Source organism: Gossypium hirsutum, chromosome D04, assembly GCF_007990345.1.
Source record: "Gossypium hirsutum isolate 1008001.06 chromosome D04, Gossypium_hirsutum_v2.1, whole genome shotgun sequence".
In the NCBI taxonomy this organism is placed as follows: Eukaryota; Viridiplantae; Streptophyta; class Magnoliopsida; order Malvales; family Malvaceae; genus Gossypium; species Gossypium hirsutum.
The window spans coordinates 1,669,816-1,690,335 of record NC_053440.1 but is presented as its reverse complement, the minus strand read 5'-3'; the positions used below and the strand labels follow the sequence as shown (position 1 = coordinate 1,690,335).

General features: G+C 34.4%; 2 protein-coding genes across 3 annotated transcripts; both read right to left on the bottom strand.

Annotated features, from left to right (window-relative positions):
• Positions 1-1,169: 1,169 nt before the first annotated feature.
• LOC107931536 (protein PLANT CADMIUM RESISTANCE 10) lies at positions 1,170-4,796 on the bottom strand. Of its 2 annotated transcripts, none has more exons than XM_041091609.1 (3): positions 4,383-4,796; positions 3,940-4,172; positions 1,170-1,606 (listed from the first exon to the last, which is right to left on the bottom strand). In XM_041091609.1, exons 1-3 carry the CDS (start codon positions 4,571-4,573, stop codon positions 1,527-1,529), a joined length of 504 nt encoding a protein of 167 aa, XP_040947543.1. In that variant the 5' UTR covers positions 4,574-4,796; the 3' UTR covers positions 1,170-1,526. The 2 variants fall into 2 exon arrangements, with proteins under 2 accessions (XP_040947543.1, XP_016718935.2); XM_016863446.2 differs by having other exon boundaries at positions 4,412-4,796.
• Positions 4,797-8,627: 3,831 nt separating this feature from the next.
• LOC107931605 (acetyl-coenzyme A synthetase, chloroplastic/glyoxysomal) lies at positions 8,628-14,468 on the bottom strand. Its single transcript, XM_016863541.2, has 18 exons — positions 14,075-14,468; positions 13,644-13,790; positions 13,384-13,539; positions 13,175-13,297; positions 12,895-13,063; positions 12,261-12,343; positions 12,046-12,147; positions 11,884-11,972; positions 11,693-11,783; positions 11,001-11,114; positions 10,519-10,595; positions 10,316-10,394; positions 10,091-10,159; positions 9,828-10,003; positions 9,618-9,674; positions 9,416-9,506; positions 9,213-9,311; positions 8,628-9,119 (listed from the first exon to the last, which is right to left on the bottom strand). Exons 1-18 carry the CDS (start codon positions 14,276-14,278, stop codon positions 8,934-8,936), a joined length of 2,112 nt encoding a protein of 703 aa, XP_016719030.2. The 5' UTR covers positions 14,279-14,468; the 3' UTR covers positions 8,628-8,933.
• Between the last annotated feature and the right edge of the window lie 6,052 nt (positions 14,469-20,520).

Below are 20,520 nucleotides of genomic sequence, written 5' to 3'. Positions count from 1 at the left end.
TCCTCCCATGACAACCAAATTTTCCCTATACAATATTAGTTCATAAAACATTTTATAAGCAAGGTTTATTAAAACTCAAGTTCTCAAGTTACTCAATTACAAAACTTTAAATAGTGAAAGCTTACAAACATTCATCCACATGCTTATTTCCATATTTATAATACATATTCTTAAATTCCCTAAACATGTTATCATAATAAAATATGAGTATCTAAGGGTACTTACTTATTGGATGCATAAATACTCAAAATCAAGCTTTCAAGTACTTGAATTCATTTGTGTCCAAGCTTGAGATTTCATTTCTCAATATTTCCTCATTTTCATGAACAAAAATACGACAAGAATGTTAATACATAATCTTTCAAAGCTTTCCCAAAGTAATTAATACCAAATATCAAACTAGGGAAGATGAAAAACACAATTTCTTACCTTAATGAAACTTTATCTCTCTAGCTTCAACTTTCTCTCTCAAGACTCAACTAGGCCCTTGCTGCAAATGGGGAAAATTGAAGGTGGAAATAAGTTTCCAAGTGATTTTGACAAAAATTCAAGGTTTGGGTGTTGAGTTTTAGAGAAATCTTAAGAAAAAAACATGAAAAATGAGAAAGAAAGAGAGCCTCCATGGAAAAGGCTGGTCGGCAGCACAAGTTGGTAGAGACGAGTTTTCTCGTATTTATTTTCCCTTTTTAAACCAATTAAAAATATTAAACCAATTAAAAGTTACATACATTTGTAATGTGTGGTCTCAATCCATCGTCATACAAGATCTCATTTTGTTGGAAAAATCGATTTGAAACAACAGAAATAAGAACAACAAATTTTTTTGAAGTTTCCATTAAAACCAGACTATTTGTGATGTTTATAACAATATATCTATCACCAAAATTATAAGTATTTTGAGAATATTGTTCTTAGAAAAGAAGTTGTATTACATCTTAATAAAAGAAGTATTATTCTTAGAAATCTGAATCTTTTTACGAGATAAACCATCGGTTACAATAAATTGTTCGAAGAATCGGGATAAAGGAAAGACAATTAATCTAAACTTTCCCGTCAATCACCTGCTGACAATCATAACACCTGCCAAGTTAAGATGCCTAAGTGGATATATTACATCAGATTGCTCCCGGAATCAAATGGTGATTTGGTTCATCCAAGCAGACTTAATCTTTCATAATTAATATGCTACAATTAGAGCCTTTTCTAGCAGCACTTGGAGACATTTTTACATAAATGCAGCCCAAAAACAAGAAAACCAAACAAGTGGTGTGGTCATACTAATACAATCTAATATCATATTAGAGACCTTCCTTCATGGTAGTAGTCTTAGAACAAAAAAGTTAATAGATATCCTGGTGCTGGGAGAAGATTTGATAAAACATATGAAACAAGTACAACCCACTACAGAAACAAAATTCCAAGTAATAGCACCTCATTACTAGAGACCTGATGATTCCATTGTCTGGACGTCTGGTGCAGTTACGACAGCCAGATTAAGATCAGGGGGTTTAGGGTCCTCTGCCCTTTCACGAATCTCCCTGTACTCTTGACAAATGGCACAAAGATGGCAGAAAAAGTGAGTAGCAAAGTCCCCACAAGGTGCTTCCTGCATCAAGCATTAACAAATACTATTAATAGTTAGCAAACGATGCATCCAATGAAAGTGTAAGCGGATGGATAGAAATCTTATTAAGCTGCTTAACATATAAAAAGAAAGTTGGTGTCACCCAATGTAATTCATTCTAACAGATACTGCCGAACGGAAAAAAAGAAGAAAGTTACTATTAGATTATTTCACAAAATCCTGTTAATAATAGTTGAAACAATTTGCCTGTGTATGAAAAATATTTAAGATTGTTTAAAGGTCAAACCTTTACATTGTTGATAACGTAAGATCCATTAATTTTGAGTATGATGGCAGGATTAAATTCTTAGATATCTCACCAAAAGTAAATGAGGTGAATACAAAAATCACTCAACTTATGTGCTAAAATATAACCATTTCCCATCTTTGAAACCTTGTACTTAGCAGTACTTCTGAGTTCATTTACCATTTTGCATCCAGACCATGTTAATAAAAGGTATGAGATACAAGCACTTTAAATCTAATAAAAAGAACCCAAAAGTATTTCCCTATAATCTAGTCTCAACAATCCCTAGTAACTGTACCATCTATACACATTGTGACATGAGTTACAAAGAGAGGTTTCCAAATAAGTAGACTTCACGTAAAATATACGCGTACTTTGTGCAAGTACTGAGGGGAACTTGTTATTTTTCCCCTGCTGATGAACTGTTTGAGAATGCTTCTTGTCCTATTGTGTATATCCATAATCCCTGATAATTCAGAAAAAGGGTGTTCTAATGAAGTCACATGATAATTACCTAGAGTTGAGGCCACCTCATGGAAGGTTACCTCCTGGAACTCCACTTCATGGCATAGTCACTTTCTTATTAGGATTTTAATGCTTTGTGAAGTAATCCTATCAATTCAATTGGTGGAGCTCAATTTTAATGGAAATAATAACAGGAAAGAGGGAATCTTTCCATTCTTTGGCCTTCAAAACCAAAAGGCCTTTCCTTTGGGTCTAATATTGTTAAGTATTTCTTTCCATGGAAAATAGAAATTAGATCTCAAGAGTAAAAGTGATTCGAAAAAAAAAAGTGACTCAACCAATTGATTAATGGTACCCAAAAAACCAATGGAAGGGTGAATGGCAGTTCAGTTTTGCAAAAACAGTTCCCACTGTCCCATGGCATGTTAATAAGAAATTGATAATGGAATACGATCAATGTGCTTCAAAGATAATCCTCCTTGTGAAGAATAGTCAACAGTCAGATACTAAAACATTAAAGCAGTTAATGCATTGAGCAAAGAAGCTAATTGAAGGATTAAGTTAAGATTACTTGGAAATTGGCCCAAGGATAACTATCAATGAATCCAAAAAGATATTTTCTGTTTGCTACTGAAAAGAACTTCAGCACCAGCTATCTAGGTTTCAGACACTTTGTATCTAATCACAGTTGGAAAAGACAAAAAAGGACTCCATGTTTGAACCATAGCACCAACTTAAAAATACATTTTCTCCTAATTAAATACACCAAAGATGCCCAAAAACACAAATTATCCACACCTAACTTACATCACATGGTTAAAGCCTGAAGTTTCCTAGTAAAGGATCAAATTGTTATAAAACTCCCTGGTTAAGAATCAGTCCTTTAAACCCTTATTGAAAGAGAACTATTCACAAACCATGCTCACAAATATGATACGAATATCCTCCAATAAATTAAAAATCTTGATTTGCTCATGAAAGGGAGACCTAAGTGGGAGTTTGGGACTAGCAATAACTTCATGGAGAATAACATGATACTACTATTGGGAAATATGCTATATTAAAATCATTTAGATAAAATCTTATGCATGCATATGTATTGCTTACTATCCATAAATTAATCTTGGTTAAAATTTGAAATTACACAGGTTTACATATTAGCTTCTGACACTGTCACTTTCTTTCCCGTACAATGGGGAGGCAAATAAACTCAGGAAATGAACCTAACTTTCAAATATGATCAATAAAAGTAAATAACTCCAAATATAGTCCATCTGTATTCTCTAGCTAGTAATATTTAACAAAAGTAAAACCAATCATTTAGAGAAAATATGTGGGCAGAGTGGCAGCACGGTTGCAATAAGCTAAGCAGTATGCGCCGTTTTCAACTTCTTAGGCTCTACTTGGTATGGAGGATGAAAAGGAATGAGAATGAAAATTTTGTTAATCTAATGGTTAACCTACAAAGTAGGAAAGTAGATATGAATCTTAACTATTTGATTAACTAATGTTCCCTCCTCACTCCTTTCCATCCTTCATATAAAGCAAAGCCTTAAAGTTTAAACAAAATTAAGGATGAAAACAGAATTAGATATGCAAATACCTGCAAATTGTATCTGGAGCGAAGTGCCCTCCGATAGCCACAAGCATAACAGGAGATAAAGCATCCAAATCCAGGTAAAGACAAATAGAAGCCTTGAGTTAAGACGCAGCAGAGAGTGTTGACAAGGGCCCAAAGAATGAAATGGGTGATGCAGGATCCGACTAGAGTACCAGAACCCAAAAATTCTGCATTCTTTCCAAACAAATAGCAGGGGAAAAAGAGACCTATACAACCTGTGCATTGCAATGGGATACAAGTATTATTATTCACCAAATCACAGTGAGTGACAGTCTCAAACTCAGTTGAGCAAATGACCATATATTCTTTGCACAATCACCTAAGACTTTTTTATTTTATTTCATTAACTGTGACAATAGAAGCCTAAAACTCTGTTGGATAAAATTTCCCGAATTTCTCCAATCAAATAAAACTCATAGAGGCACCTGACAAACCAAAAGTCAAAGTAGCATACAGCTCTGCATGTCATCGCAGCAAGCACAGATTCCAGAAGACCACTGAACAGACTGAGACTGCGGCGGCGACGGCGACGGCCTTGGTTCACCATCCCCCTCCCCAGTAGGACGAGGAAGGTCTTCGTCCGACTGCCCCAAGGGTATGTAAGGCGGTGGGACATAGCTGCTTCGGCTTTTCATCTTGAGTTGCTTCTGACCGGAAATTGTGTTTTTTGTCTTCGAGACTGGCGATTAAAGGATGGATTTGGAGCCTCAGATCTGAATCTGATGGCGTCAACACGGGCATTTTCTTTCTTCTATTTAGACGATGAGCAAATGTAACTTCCTTTTTACTCGTTCGGGTGTTGTTAAGGTAAATTCGCATGCCGGTGGGCTTAAAGAGCCGGTCGCATTGTGTTAAAAAAGAAGAAATATAATTAAAATATTAAATTATTTAAAAAATATTATAATCAAAATTTTATGTATTCAATTATAACAAATTAAAATTTATGTATCAAATTGTAATTTAAATCGAAATTCATATAACTAAAATGTAACAATTGAACCCAATTTAGCCTAACCTACCATTTTAACTAGTGAGATTTATCCACAAACATTCACAAATAAAATATTTTAAAAATTATAGAAATCATAAAGAATTATTAAAAAATTAAAAATTGTCCATAATTTATAGTGACATTCCATTCCATATGTGCAGATGTTGATTAGATAATCTCTCTTGAAGGAAGAAATAAATACATAATAAAAGAGAAAAAGAGAGTGAACCTAATGACTCATTAAACTCCAATTCATACGGAAAAGATGCAATTTATGGTTTTTATAATGTTTATATATTTTTTTTCTAAATTTTATAATTTTAATAACTCTAGAATGAATATTTGAAGCTGGACGCTTATTTGTCTAGGTTCATTCTAGACTTTTTTTAAATAATATTTTTTTTTATTTTCTTGGAATTTTTTAGTTGAGGTAAAACACCATGTTAACATTTGTTAGTTGACATGGTGTCAGTTAACGGCCACTTCAGCGTTGTCGTTAGTTTCTAACAGTAAATATAGTGTCCGTTAGGTCAAAATTGTCAATTCATGGCTCAATTGGGTGCAAAAAGTTGGACGGGGCTTAATTGATTTTTTTAAAATACTTCAAGGGCCTTTTATATCATTAAGCCTAAAATTTAATTTGATTAAAATACTCAACAAATCTCCCTATTAACTTGTATTTCCATAATGCCATATTTACCAAAACCTGCCATGGGTCTATCTTGAACTATGCAGGGAATTAACTGAGTCGAATCTGTGCTTAGAAGCTGGAAGACTTCTAGCTTTCGACTTGTGCATTGCCAAATCAAAACTAACCCGGATCTAATTTTCACGAACATAGTGCCCTAACTTTTCAAAACCTGCATCCAAATGAGAACCTCGCTTTAACGAAAAAATCATACCTTTTTCCCTCTTATGACCAAGTTGCATTCGCTCCAAACGAGTTGACTTCAACTTCGTAACGGATGAGGGACGTCTGATTTCACTAGTCACTGTAGAACCTTCCAGAATATAAAGATTGTTGGTCCTTTTACCTCTTAACAAAACGAGAGCCTTACGAGACACCTTAATATCGCTCGATTTGATGTTGATTTTATAACCTTTCAAGTCTAAAATACTTAAGGAGATGAGATTCTTTCATAAATCAAGTACATACCTAACATCTGAGAGTGTCCTAATCGTCCTATCGTGCATCCTAATTTTAATAGTACCAATACTGATTACCTTATCGGATGAATTGTTTCTCATGCGCATAACTCCACCTTCAACCGAATTGTATGTGGAGAACCATTCTCTATTTGGACACATGTGGAAAGAACATCTTGAATCTAGGATTCATTTGGACGTAAGCTTGGAGTTATCGCTTGTTGACACTAACAAGAAATCATTACCGCTTTCATCAGCCAAAGCACTAGCTACATCTTCCTTGTTACTCTCAGCAACCCTTTTATTTCGCAGTTTATAACAATCTGTTTTGACATGACCTAACTTTTTACAATAGCGACACATTTTGTCTTGCTTCTTTGATGCTACTTACCTATCCGCCTTACTATCCGAACCAAACTCATTGTCGAGTTTGTCTTTACTCAACAAATAACCCTTCACATTCTCGAGCGAGAGTCTATCTTTGCCATAAATCAAGGTCTCCCTGAAAGACTTATATGAAGAGGGTAAAGATCACAGCAATAGCATAGCCTGATCTTCATCGTCAATCTTAACCTCGACATTTTTTAAATCATTCAAAAGAGTAATAAATTGACTAATGTAATTTCTAAGAAGCTCACCTTCGTTTATGGGAAACGTAAATAAACGTTGTTTCAACACTAAATAGTTAGCCAGAGACTTAGTCACATAAAAAGTTTCTAACCTTTTTCACAAGGCGGATGGTGTTTTCTCCATCAATACCTCCTACAATACCCTATTCGCAAGACACAATTGGATTGCAGACAAGGTCTTTTAATCAAGCTCTTCCCATTCTGTCTGATCTAAATTCTCAGGCTTTTTCCCGGTAATGAACTTTTTCAGGCCAGTCTGTCCTAGAATTGTCATCATCTGAACTTGCCACAGATTGAAATTTGTGACGCCATTGAACTTCTCAATGTCAAAACTTGTTATCATCTCTGAACGGCTTGATCTACGAAAATGAACTAGTTTTGAACCACTTGTTGGGGGTCAACCCGATTAAGAAACGAGCAAGTAAAAAATAGCGAAAGAAATTGAGAAATTGAACACAAAAATTTAACATGGAAAAACCTTCCAAAGAGGATAAAAAATCATGGGTAAAGATAATTTTACTATAATGACAAAAGATTGAAGAGTATAAAAGATGGAGATAAAATCTAAACCCCGAAACCCGAAAATAAAGAACCCTCAAAACGTAAACACAAAATTCTCCAAAAGTGTTATGGGTTCTAATCTTTAATGGGTGTATTTTCTAAAGTTGTAAAAGAGTTTATTTATAGGCTAAATTCGTAGGTCAAATAATAATAAAATAACCTAGACTAATCAGAATTCGATTGAAACAAATAAACATAGTTTAACTTGGAGATTATCTCTCAAATTTGATTGAAATATGAGGCATACTCAACAAAAAAAAAATATTTTTGTATTATTTAATAAGTTTTGTTTCCATCGCTAAAAAATGTATGATTTTCATATTATTTGAGATGTTTAGTTATTATTATTTGATACCAACAGTTTTACTATTTTGTATTTTAATAATATTTACATAATTGTGAATTGTGAAATATTTTGTTAAAGGCAATGAATTATTAAAGTCATAGTTCATTGTAATGGTTCTTTATAGGTGAAACTTCGACTGGTATTCAAATGACAAGTTATTTTTTTATCACTTAATATTTGGTTGTTTTTCACTTTTTTTTATTTTCATTATTTTTAAAATATCATTTTATTTTTTCCATTATTTTTTATAATTAATAGATTTTTATTATAAATTAGATCATTTATCATTTAATTAGCAAATATTTTTTAAAAAAATTATAAAAGTTTGTTATTTAATAAATTTTAAGAATCAAACACTTAAAATCACGTGCAATACATGTAGTATGAGAACTCGTACACTAAAAAAGTCAATAATCTCAAACTCTTAAAATTCAATTAAAAAAATCAGAAAAATGATTATTAACTTACAATTATTTTTCTCAAAAATCAAAAGCTTAAAAAAGTCAACTACAAAAATAATCTCTTGTGTTTGTTTAAGTTTGCGTTTTGATCACTGATGTTTTAATTGTTATGATTCGGTCACTAGCGTTATCGATTTATAACGATTTGACCACTTGTCATGGATTGATATTTGGTACACTAACAAAATGGCTTGGATAACATGGTCTCCATGGTAATGAATATGAGGATAATGCACTTCAGCGCACTTGAACCCACGTGCTCTTATATTGGCAACAATACACATGCCAATCAAACTAAGACTCAATTGGCGCATGATAATGAAATTTTAAATTTGAAGAATTTTTAAAAAAAATAATTTTTGGTATTATCGTTTTTTTATCATAATTCTTTAATTTTTTTTAAAAATTTAAAATATTTGTTCACATTTCATATAGTTTGATACCAATTTATCTATTTCTTCAATAAAAAAACCCATAATACAATAACTACCATCATACTTTTACTCCATAGGATAGAAGGATACTTAACAAAGATGGGAAGAAAAAGAAGTACAATTATTATTATTATTATTGTGATGGTGATTATTGTTTTCAGAGTAGAATTGTACATTGGTCTACAAGTACCACCTAGCTCGCATCGCATCACATGATATATAAACCCGCACTATGGTTTAAAGTACAACAACCTCCAAAGACAAACATAGAGGAACCCTAGGATGAGAAATACATTAGTAATGACAACAAAATGAATAATAATAGTTCATCAATCAAACTAGAAGTAGAAGGAAAGCACAAACAACAGTGTTCAACTCTGACCCACTTCTGCTACACTTGTAATTGTTTCAGCTATCCGCAAGTGCAATAAGCTGATCAACTACACCCGGTTCTGCAAGCGTGCTTATGTCTCCAAGTTCATCTAACTGTCTGGATGCGATTTTCCTCAGAATCCTGCGCATGATCTTTCCACTCCTCGTTTTTGGGAGGCCAGGTGCCCAGTGTATCTTGTCAGGTGCTGCAAATGCTCCTATCTGCATCCCACATGAATATTCCTTAGATTACAACATACCTAAGATAATGCAGCTACCATTCCCACATCAACCATTGGAACAATAAATTCAAACCTGATTTCGCACTGTGAGTATAAGGCTCTTCCGAAGTTCTTCACTGTAAGGAACACCTTCCACAAGAGTAACAAAGGCATATATGCCCTGTCCTTTAAGCTAACATCAAGGAAAAATGAAAGTTTAGACTTACTAACCACAAGCATGCTTTGGGGCTATTTAGGCCATCATTCTTAAACAGATGCAACAGACCACTTGATTACCTCATGCTCAACACCAACCACAGCAGCTTCTGCACATTGAGGATGAGAAACTAGAGCAGATTCCACCTCAGCTGTGCCAATACGATGTCCACTGCAAATATTAAGGTTGTATCATTCGCAGGCAGTAGAAAAACAAAATAATAATAAGGAACGTGAAGCCATTCAACAAGCCAGATAACAGCAGAGCTTCAGTAAAATATACCTAACATTGATAACATCATCAACTCTTCCAGTAAGCCAGTGGTACCCATCCTTGTCCCTGAAACAGATATAACAGTAACTCAATGCTGGTGCCTGGGCTAGAATGCCATCAGTGGATAAATGGATAGGGATAAAGATTAGCAATCAATATTTTGCACTAATAAAAGTCCAGACCGATCAAAAAGAAATTTCAGTGTTAGGACCATCGTACCTACTGCAGCCATCACCCGTAAAATAATATCCAGGGAATGGTCTAAAGTATGTTGTCTCATATCTCTCATGGTCACCGTAAAGAGTTCGAAATGCACCAGGCCATGAGCCTTTCACACACAAATAACCGCTACACTCACCATCAATCTCAGTTCCTTTCTCATCCACTATGACAGGCTGCAGTTGTAACAGAAAAAAAAATTATGAAAATTTTTGAAAGAAAAAAAAAAACCTCTAATTTTTAGTTACAGTATTGCAATAAACCTGAACTCCAAAGAAAGGAAAGGTGGCAGAACCAGGTTTCTGCGGCCAGGCACCCGGTAGAGGAGTAATCTGCCAGTTAAGACATGGAAAACAATAAAAAAGTTGAAATATGCACACAAAGCAGAGTAAATTCAACTAAGTCATCAAGGTAAAAGGTTATAATAATATTTTCCAGGAAATGCTACCAAAATATGTAACATGAAGAAATAAAGGAAAAAGAATTACCATAAAGCCACCTGTTTCAGTTTGCCACCAAGTGTCAGAAATAGGGCACCTAGACCCTCCAACTACATTAAAGAACCACCTATGGTAACAAGGATTGTTTTAGGTTAAACACTTTCTTTTTACATATAGAAAGCATTGGAGATAAAAGAAAGTTCAAAAACAGAAAACCTATTGATTAAAAGAAATTATATAAGGCTGAAAACCTCCAAGCACTTGGATTAATGGGCTCGCCAACACTTCCAAGAACACGCAGAGACTTCCGTGAGTAGCGTGTAACATACTGCAAAGACAGTAATTGTGAAATCAATACAAAGTCTAGATATGCATCAAGTGGAACTCAAATACATTCTTCCGAAACATAACACCCCAAGCAAAATAGTTCTTCGCAGGCCCAAAAATAGTTTCGCAGATCATGCAAGTTAACATTCATGCCAGAATTAAACAAATAGCTGAATGCTTGCAAAATTGAATGGAGTTGCTCTGATCTTTGTCACTCTAATTTTAGTTGACAATGTTTAAAGATAAAACAAAGAAAAAAGCAGGTGGAAATTCTAAACTAGGGTGTCAAATACCAACAAAAATGAAGCAAAATAATAACAAGAAGCTCTTTTTATTTGCAGCAGTTCTGCTAAACATTTTGAACCGGAGATTTTAGAGTGTAAACAAGGTTAGAGATACAGCTTGCCTCATCACCATCACGCATGAGAGAGCGCACCAATGTAGGGGCAGTGTAGAATATGGTCACCTTGTATTTGTCAACAATGTCCCAACATCTTCCAGAATCAGGGTAATTTGGGGCCTGCATATAATATGTGGAAATATTGCTATCTATTGAAACATCTATAATATATTGAAATCAAATATCGGGTTTAAGATGAAGATTCCTGCACTCACTAATGGCTGTTATATCTCCAACGCTCAAGTTTTTCTTTTGATAAGTAATTTTTAATATATTTTTCATGTTGATATGCTGCTGCAAATTTATTCCACTTATTTCTAAGAGTCTTATCCTTGGAAATTCACCCATTTCTATAATTAACAAGAATGTAAATGATGCAAACAATAAAATATAATCCCCCATATTTCCACCATTTACTTATTTTTTTAAAATCTTAAAATAGTCGTTCTTTTATTCTGCAGCCTTTTACTACCTAGATGCTCTTTTGATAAACTTTTAGAAACACCATGACACGTCAAATCTTCTATACACCATGATGTTTCATCCAACATTTCTCTCCTTAGTCACTAATGACAATCCTAGGGAATCAAAAGTTACATTACAAACACTATTCAGTGTCAGATCTATTGCTGAATTAGTTGCCAAACTTGGAAGCCTAATCTATATTTTCTATGTTAAATACCAACAAAGAAACTTACTCCCTCGTATACAACAACTGTTGCTCCATTAAGCATAGGCCCATAGGTTACGTAACTATGCCCTGTAATCCAGCCACAATCAGCAGTGCACCTAAAGTAAAAGATACGTCAAGACCCAATATCAATAGATTACCAAACAGTGAGAATTTATAAATTCCAAAAACATCAAGGGCAAAGAGTGTCAAAATTACCAGTAAACATCAGACTCTTTGTAGTCAAATGCATATTTAAATGTTGTCGCGGTGTACACCATATATCCCCCGGTTGTGTGGAGTACGCCCTTTACAAAGTTCAAATTAGAACATAGAAAAGGACAATGAGAAACTATATACAATACTTATACCAAGCGAAACCTTTGGCTTCCCAGTGCTCCCGCTAGTATACAGTAGAAAAAGGGGATCTTCAGCATCAACCCACTCAACATCACAAGTGGTTGGATATTTTGGGACAACATCCTAGATGAAGCTTATGAAAATCAGCACTCCACAATTAAAGAAAAAGCTATTGAAAAATAATGGTTACTGGAACCAGGAGCCACCAAATACTTCTCTATTTTTTGTACACTAACCTCCCACCATACATCTCTTCCTTCCTGCCATTTAGTGCTTTCCTTCTTCAATGCTGATTGGTTTTCGTAGGTTAAGCATACATCTGCCCAAAGGAAGATATCACCATTGATAGACAACCAAATGAATATAAAAAAAAACTAAGCAAGTAGTGTCTCACTGGTGATGTGATTGACCACTTTGGTAGACATTCTTTTGGATTATCTTGTCTTATCATGATGGTAATCAGTGAAGCAATTTGAGCTAGTAGTTCAATTACAAAGCACAGGATGCAGGTAGTCATAAGTAATTAGCAACCTGGTTAAATCTACATTTGTTATGTTAAGCCAGATCTGACTAAGACATGGTACTTTCCATAAGCAATGTTAGGGAAAATGGTAACCGCGTTGCCCTTGGCTATTAAAACATTCTGAATAGCACTTAAGGAACAGTAGCACAAGGGGAGACTGTTGCCCAAGATTTTCATTGATATAAGAAACAAGTTTTCTGTTAAAGATAAGTGCTCCAATGTAGGGTCTTAAGCAAAAGTTGTAAGATTCAATGCAGGAAATAGGTTTGACCCAACTTAACTATGCATGAACTGCAAAGGAGAAAAGCATCTTCAAATCAGATACTGGTTTCTTAATGTATACCAACCTATGGAGATCCCATTCTTGGCAGATTCAACAAGGGCAGCATCAACAATGTCCTTGAGGTGGATGGTCTTAGGACCTCTTTTAACAGCATTACAAGTAATCACAACTTTTGGTTTGCAGTCCACTATTCGTTGGGCAAGAGATTCTGAAGAAAATCCAGCAAAGACAACCTGAAATGACAAAAGCGTTGGGAATTTATGCAACAATAAAAACAGAAATTAACAAAGTATTTTGGTTGCTTGACATTGTTCAACTATTTTATGTGGAAGAAGGATGTATACCGAGTGAACTGCGCCTATGCGGGCACAGGCAAGCATGGTAATCGGGAGTTCCATTAACATAGGCAAATAAACAATAACAGCATCACCCTTTCTAACACCAATACTTTTCAGGTAGTTAGCAAGCTGCAGAGAAGACACACTAAATTTAGAAGTGATTCCAATTGAGGAAGTTGAAAATATGCAGAGAATTAATATAAAGTTGAATAGACCTGGCAAACTCGGTGCAGTAGCTGGGAATAAGTGAGATGGGCATCAAAGCCAGGTTCATTGGATTCCCAGTAAAGGGCGATTTTGTCTGCAAGCCCAGCGTCGATGTTTCTATCTAAGCAGTTGTAGCATATATTGGTGATTCCGCCTTTGAACCACTGGTAAGGCCCAGAAAGAAAGAAAGTGATTCCACTTACGTTGACCCGAATGCTAAACTACATAAATAAAAAAATGGACAAAGGAAAAAGGTAGAGAGAAATACCTCGATCTTGATATCCCCTTTCCTGACATCTAGATTCTCAGAGCAGACCTGATCTCCCCATTTTTGCTTCCAGTAGAACTCCGATGACGCAATGCCTGACCAAAATCCTGCCGGGTCCTCTATTGACCTTTTGTACATCTCCAGATACTGATCTCATCTCGCCCCACAAGACAATTTTGTAAGAATCATCGATCATAAATTTAATTACTCAGAACATGCCAAATCTAGGGAGAAATGAATGAATAACAGAATACCCATTTTTGTTTTCATGTACAGTTGCTACTGCTGCTATTGATTTAGACAAACAAATAAATAAGTAAACATATGTAGTAACACCATATTTTTATTCATATTCATAGATACATGCAACTATATGTGTGTGTATGCAATTGTTCATATTCATATTTAAGAAGAGAAAAGTGAGAAGGAACCTTGTGCGGAGAAGGAATGAGAGCCTGACGAGAGAAGTCATCGCTTGGGAAAACGAAGTCGTTCTCTTCGGAAGCAAGAGCCTCCCCCAAAATGACAGCGTTCAAATGGGAAATCTTGCCGGCGCCAGAAGGCAAGGAGGCCATGGACTCCACATGTCTCAAATGGTTGGTGGTTGTCAGATTCTTGGGAGAGGAAGATGCCATGACCAATACTAGTCGTGTTGCACGACCGTGTGATTGACAAATGACGATGCCCCAATTCTTGATTCAGAAGGGCACTTTAATAACGATGAAGCTGCTGAGGGAGGAGAATCATGGGGGGGATGGTCATCATCATTTTTTAATGTACATTTTTTAAAAAAAAATATTTTTAGCTAATTCTACGCAAGCCGCCTCAATATTCAATCATGTTGACTTTTTGGTATTAATATTGAAGTTCAAAATATGCTGTAAAATCTTGAGTAAATTTGCAGTATGCACCTATTTTAAAAAATATTTAGGGTTGTAGGTTTTTTTATATTTAAAAAAATATCTCGATTTTAGAGATAAACAGAAAATATTTTTAGCATGACGTTTTCAGTTGAGTTGGTAGGAAAGCACGCTTTTAAAAAACATTTTTTACAAAATATTTTTTCTTTTAACACATTAACTCATTTGGTTAGATAGCTAAATATTAGTGGTTTTATTTTTTAAATCTCAAGTTTAATTGCTTTCCAACTCAAATTTGTATTTTTCATTTCATGTTATTCTAAACTTTTTTATTTTTGATTAATGTTTTTAATATATAAAATCCTGTGACAAATATCAACGAATGGGGAACATTTCGAAAAGGGATGAAATGTCGCATAATGGAATTTTGGAGGTCAAAATTTTTGACATTTGGGGCATAGATTTTATGGGACCATTGATGCATCCTCGTAATCGAGTTATGAATTACAAGAACGCTAAGTTTGCTCGATCGTTCTAAACTGGTAAGAATATAGAAATAGAAGTTATTAAGCAAAGATAAATAAAAGATATGTGCAATTCAGACTTTTGAATCGTTAACCAAACCCAAAAAAGAATTGAAGTTATTAAGAACCCAACCCGTTTTCTATAAAGTTTGTTAAGGAATTGAAAGTATCAACAAAGTAGAAGAATCCGAACGTGTTATCTATTGAGAGATAGGAACTTACGGTATGGTTAACCGCCACACTCCATAAAGGGATGAGAATGGGAGTGTTAAGATCCATTGGTTGAATGCCACAGGCCTTACATCTTGATAAATTTGGATATGTTCTCAAAGAACGAAATAGATTAAACTCTCAAATGTATATTGATCCAAATCTCCTTTCAAGAGTACAAAAGAGCCCTATTTATAGAACTAGCTAGGTAGTCTAATAGCTACAACCGACCATAAAAGATGGTACATGAGTGTGTGTCATACATTGAATAAAAAAATGATGCATGAATTGGCAAGTTCAATGTATGGCTGAATACTCTCTCCTTCTAGTGTATGTATATGGATGTTTATCCCCTTTACCAACGTATCTCTTTGGTTCAATGTGTTTCATATAAGTCATACAACCTCCCTTGGATGTGCATGTATTTGGGAAAAACATGTACCGGCCGAAATATTAAGGCCCTTATCGTCCATGCTTCCCCCTTTAAACATTTAATAAACTTGGAAGTTGAAAGGTATTCATGCATGTACTTCTCTTGGTGCATTGGCTATGTTGTCGTCCATTGAACTTGGTGCATAAGTGAAAAAATGTGACCAACCACATGTACCTATAAATTGTATAAATAGTGCTTATTCGAACAAAGAAATCAACACTTAGAAATAGACTCCCATGCATGAAGGTAAAACAAATTAGAACATTTGAACCTAATATAATTAGACTCAAACAAGACTGTAACATGACATATAAAAAAAATAGTAAAATAACACACTAGGACACGCCACATATGCACTCAACATAGAATAGACACAACAAACATAAGATATAAGTGGCGCATGAAAACATAATCATATAAGACAAGACTAAAACATAAAATAAAACACGTAGACTCAAAACCAATAGACATATTAAAACATAACATAAAACTCAAAAGAAAAAAGAACGGTATCATCAATTAGGATTCAAAAGGTGGTAAGCTAAATGGTCAAAAACAAAAGCACAAATAGCAAACCCAATAAAGTCTTTTCTCATATTAGCTTTGGCTTCACTTGAACGACCCAATCTTCTTGTTTACGAAGTATAAACTTAAACCCATCATCTTCATAATCTTTCAAAGACCAAAGAGAGTTTATGGGTTTTCCATAAATCCTCATCGACCCACACCTGGTTGACCCAATAATAATCCATTTGAAGATATCATTTGTCTTTTGACCCATTCATCGACCAAACAAACTGAATAATCACATGATGCAATCGTGCATACATCATACCCTCCCTCTTGAGGAAGATTTGTCCTCAAATCTGGCGATTTGCTTAAAAAAAATTTCTCGTGGTCACGGACCTTTTCGAACATCAACTTTAGGAAACCTTTTCCGAGTACCTGTAGAATAAACATATCTTGATGCACATATAAATAAATTTGGTTAGTTAAAACGCCGTCCACCTTGTACAAAAGTACAAATGTAGACTAACCACTCACAACAACTCTTTCAAACTCTTTTTTTTTATCATAAAATTCAATTTCTTTTTTTGATTTTCTCTCTTCTCTTAACACAAGTTATTTTCCTTTTTCTTTTTCTTTCAATCTTTTATATTTTTCACTCGATTTTAACACCTCATTCTCTTTTATTTTGATTCTTTTTTTTTCTTTCAAACGAACCTGATCATTGTATACTTGTTTCGGAGTCATAGGAACAAGCGTAATTGGCTTCCCATTAAACTTGAATGAATATCGATTAGTGAAGCCGTCGTGCACAACCCTCCAATCATTTTGCCATGGCCTTCCAAGTAAAATATGCCCTGCATGCATTGGAACAACATCACATAGAACTTCATTGATATATTTACCAATATTAAATGATACCAAAACTCGTCTCACCACCATCGTTCAACCATTATAGCTTATATGGTTGCAGATGTTTTGTTGTTGGCAGACCAAGCTACTCCACTAAATCTATTATTAGCAACATTGGTGCAACTACCTCCATCTATTATCATGCTACACACTTTACCATTGATGTGGCGTCGGGTGTGGAAAATATTTTCTTTTTGCTACTTTTCATCCTTAACGTGTATGTTTAAGTTTCTTTTTATGACAAGGAGTTCACCTTCCATTGGGTACTCTAGTTCACTTGTATCTTGCAATAGTGGCATAGGTTCTTCTTTGGCATCACCTTCAAATTCAATTTCTCTGTTGTCTTTTAGGATCATCACGTTCCAATTAGGGCATTGGCTAGTAATGTTCCTCTTTCCCAAGTATTTGAATGAACATCTCTTAATCGACCTAGTTGAACTTCGTTCTTATTTTTATCTAAAACAAATTCCTTTTTGTTATCTTTAGACATGCCAATTTTACTTTTCACTTGAGGCACCATATCCTTCTTGTTTACATTTTGGCTTTATGTAGAGGTAGAACCAGAAGTGTTATCTGCTCTAAAAGATCCCTTCTTCTTCAACCAACTCTCCACCTTGATCACCATGTGTACCACATCTGTGAGTTCAACATAATGTTGTAGCTCCACTATGTGGGCAATCTCTCGGTTAAGTCCGACCAAAAATCTTGCCATGGTTACTTCATGATCTTCCTCGATATTTGCTCGGATCATTACGACTTCCATCTCCTTGTGGTAATCCTCTACACTTTTGGACCTTTGGATGAGAGTCTGAAGTTTCTAATATAAGTCCCTATGGTAGTGACTAAAAATGAACCTTCTTTGCATAATAGCCTTCATTTCGGCCTAGGTCTCCATCGATTGTTCTTCATTTCTCCTTCTACTAAGGTTAGTTGATCTCACCAGATTAAGGCGTAATCAATAAATTCAATGGTAACTAACTTTACCTTCTTTAATTCAGAGTAGTTATGACAATAAAAAAACAAGTTCTATCTTCTTTTCCTACGCCAACTAAGCTTCAAGGTCATTCTGCCCTTGAAATGAAGGGATTTTCAACTTGATGCTTCTAATGTTGTAACCCCCTAAACTCAACCTGGACGTTATGGTCGAATCTCAAATATCACATTGGTTATAGTAATGAACGCAAAGAATTATTTAACTATTTCTATCGACTAACGTTGTTATTTAAAAATCGTCATTTTGATTTGCTTGAGAAAAACCAAATAGCATCTATAAGTTTTCTTTTGGAAAGAATTTGTCAAAATTAGTTATCTTTAGAAAACTCTAGCTTTGAAGGTTTACAGAAAACATCATATTTCAAAACTGTCGCAGTGGAAAATATCTTAGCTAACTCTCGTTTGTTGATTTGAAATCGTAATTTTGACATGTCTTGTTAAATAAAATTTTAATGAACAAATAACATTGAGTTTCAAAAACGAAGTTTTATATTTGAAATATCAACATTGAGTTGAGTTGTCGATTAGGTTGAAAAATTCAGTTTTTCTTACTAAGTTTATAAATCAATTTAGATGATAGTTTTAAAAATTCAATCATGCATAATCACCTAAAAACCCAAATACCAAATGAAATGTCCCAAAGTACAGTCCAAAATAACAAAAAACAATCCCAAAATACCAAGTTTATAGTGTGATAATTTTTTTGAAAAAAATATTCGAGTACACCTCTGTAAGCTGAGCCCATGCCCTAACCTCGATTAGTATTTGTAAAATCAGAAACTTAAAGGGGTGAGCTTTTAAAGCAACGTGGGTCAATTTACATAGCAACATCAATTTAAACAGAATCTCAACAGTATAACATATCACATGTTCATAAACACACAATCTTAGAATCACATTTATCAGTATGCATATCAATGATGTCGATGCAACGCTTTTTCAAAAACAATGCAAATTTCTAGAAAATATTTCCTACCCATCTCCGTTACACACCATAATGAGTTCCCCAAAACTTGTTCATCCAATAACATACCAATAATGTGGACAAACCACCAGACAATGCAGCCAAGCTGCCAAATACAGAATGTTGTGGTTAAGCCACCAGTTAAGTCATCTTAGGTTGCACAACAACGATGACCCACCACCCCGGGTTGCCCGACCATGATGGCTTACTAATGTAAACTGTCAAAACTTCCTACGTACATTCGTATCCCAACCCCATGCATGTGATATGACATACAAAACATAATTTTCAGTAGGTATGCGAATCAAATCCAGTATAGCAACATGTTTAACATGCGAATCAGAATCAGTATAATGGCATGCTTAACATGAGAATCATAATCAGTATACTGACATGCTTAACATGTGAAACAGAATCAGAGCAATGGCATGCTTAACATGTGAATCATAATCAGTATAATGACATGCTTAACATGTGAATCAGAATATCAACAAATCGGTGGCATGTTTATTTTACATGCATATTCAATAATGTCATGTATCACATTACATGAGTATAAGGAAAACATATATCAACACATTTAACAGAAAATCACAAAATCACATACATAATATCACAGATCTGAAGTTTTAGAATCGCTTACTTGGAATCCTCCTTTTCAACGGATTTTATCAATCCAATTAAATACTTAGTGTATTCACCCATTTTCACTTTTTAGAGTTTTTCTTAAACAATTATTTAATATTTTCAAATTTTTATGATTAACAAAAATATCATATATTTTAACAAGATAGATTCCCCACACCTAATTTTGCAAATTCTGATGATAACAACTTCATTTCCAACTCTAAAGGAGGAGATCAATTCTTGAGTCGTCAGGTTTAAAAAAAATTCATCAAAATAATGTTATTTTAATGAATAATTCTCATTTTAGTGATTAAGTAAAATACTTACTTAATTGGCTATCCAAACGTACTCTTCAAAAAAGTGGGGTACAAATATGATATTTACGAATATCACTTCAGTAATGCATAATAAACCTCACGTCAGAATTGCCTTAATCAAATATAAAAGTACGAGAAAATATTGTGAACGGAAGATCTTCAATACCTATGCAATAACAAAAGGATAGGGGCTCAACAACTTCCCACGACGAATCGATTAGGGAGGAAGATTTGCAAGTAGACAGAATACAAAAAATATATATAAAAAGATGAATTAGAAAATAGGATATGGATAAATCCCTCTTAAGATCAAAGTACTAAAATTGAATAATTAGAAAATTGATTACAAGTAGAGGAGAAGAAAAGATAAAAAATGAAGAAATTCAGTGGTGGTCGGCGGCGACGGCGTGACAGCGATAGCGGTGGTTTAATGACTTCTAATGGTGGTGAGATGGAGGAGAAAGGAAGAGAATAGGCGATTTAGGTGGTGAAAATGAAAGAAAAAGAAAGAAAGGGGGAGGAGCAAGGGG

What these genes read in the sequence shown, in the direction of transcription:
- LOC107931536 (XM_016863446.2), bottom strand. Translation starts at nt 4,592, where the DNA reads ATGAAAAGCCGAAGCAGCTATGTCCCACCGCCTTACATACCCTTGGGG. An exon ending in CTGCGATGACATGCAGAGCT is followed by an intron (nt 4,173 to 4,411) that starts GTATGCTACTTT and finishes TGCAATGCACAG; the next exon opens with GTTGTATAGGTCTCTTTTTC. An exon ending in GCTCCAGATACAATTTGCAG is followed by an intron (nt 1,607 to 3,939) that starts GTATTTGCATAT and finishes TGCTTGATGCAG; the next exon opens with GAAGCACCTTGTGGGGACTT.
- LOC107931605 (XM_016863541.2), bottom strand. Translation starts at nt 14,278, where the DNA reads ATGGCATCTTCCTCTCCCAAGAATCTGACAACCACCAACCATTTGAGA. An exon ending in AAGGGGATATCAAGATCGAG is followed by an intron (nt 13,540 to 13,643) that starts GTATTTCTCTCT and finishes GGGCCTTACCAG; the next exon opens with TGGTTCAAAGGCGGAATCAC. An exon ending in ATTAATCCAAGTGCTTGGAG is followed by an intron (nt 10,395 to 10,518) that starts GTTTTCAGCCTT and finishes TTGTTACCATAG; the next exon opens with GTGGTTCTTTAATGTAGTTG.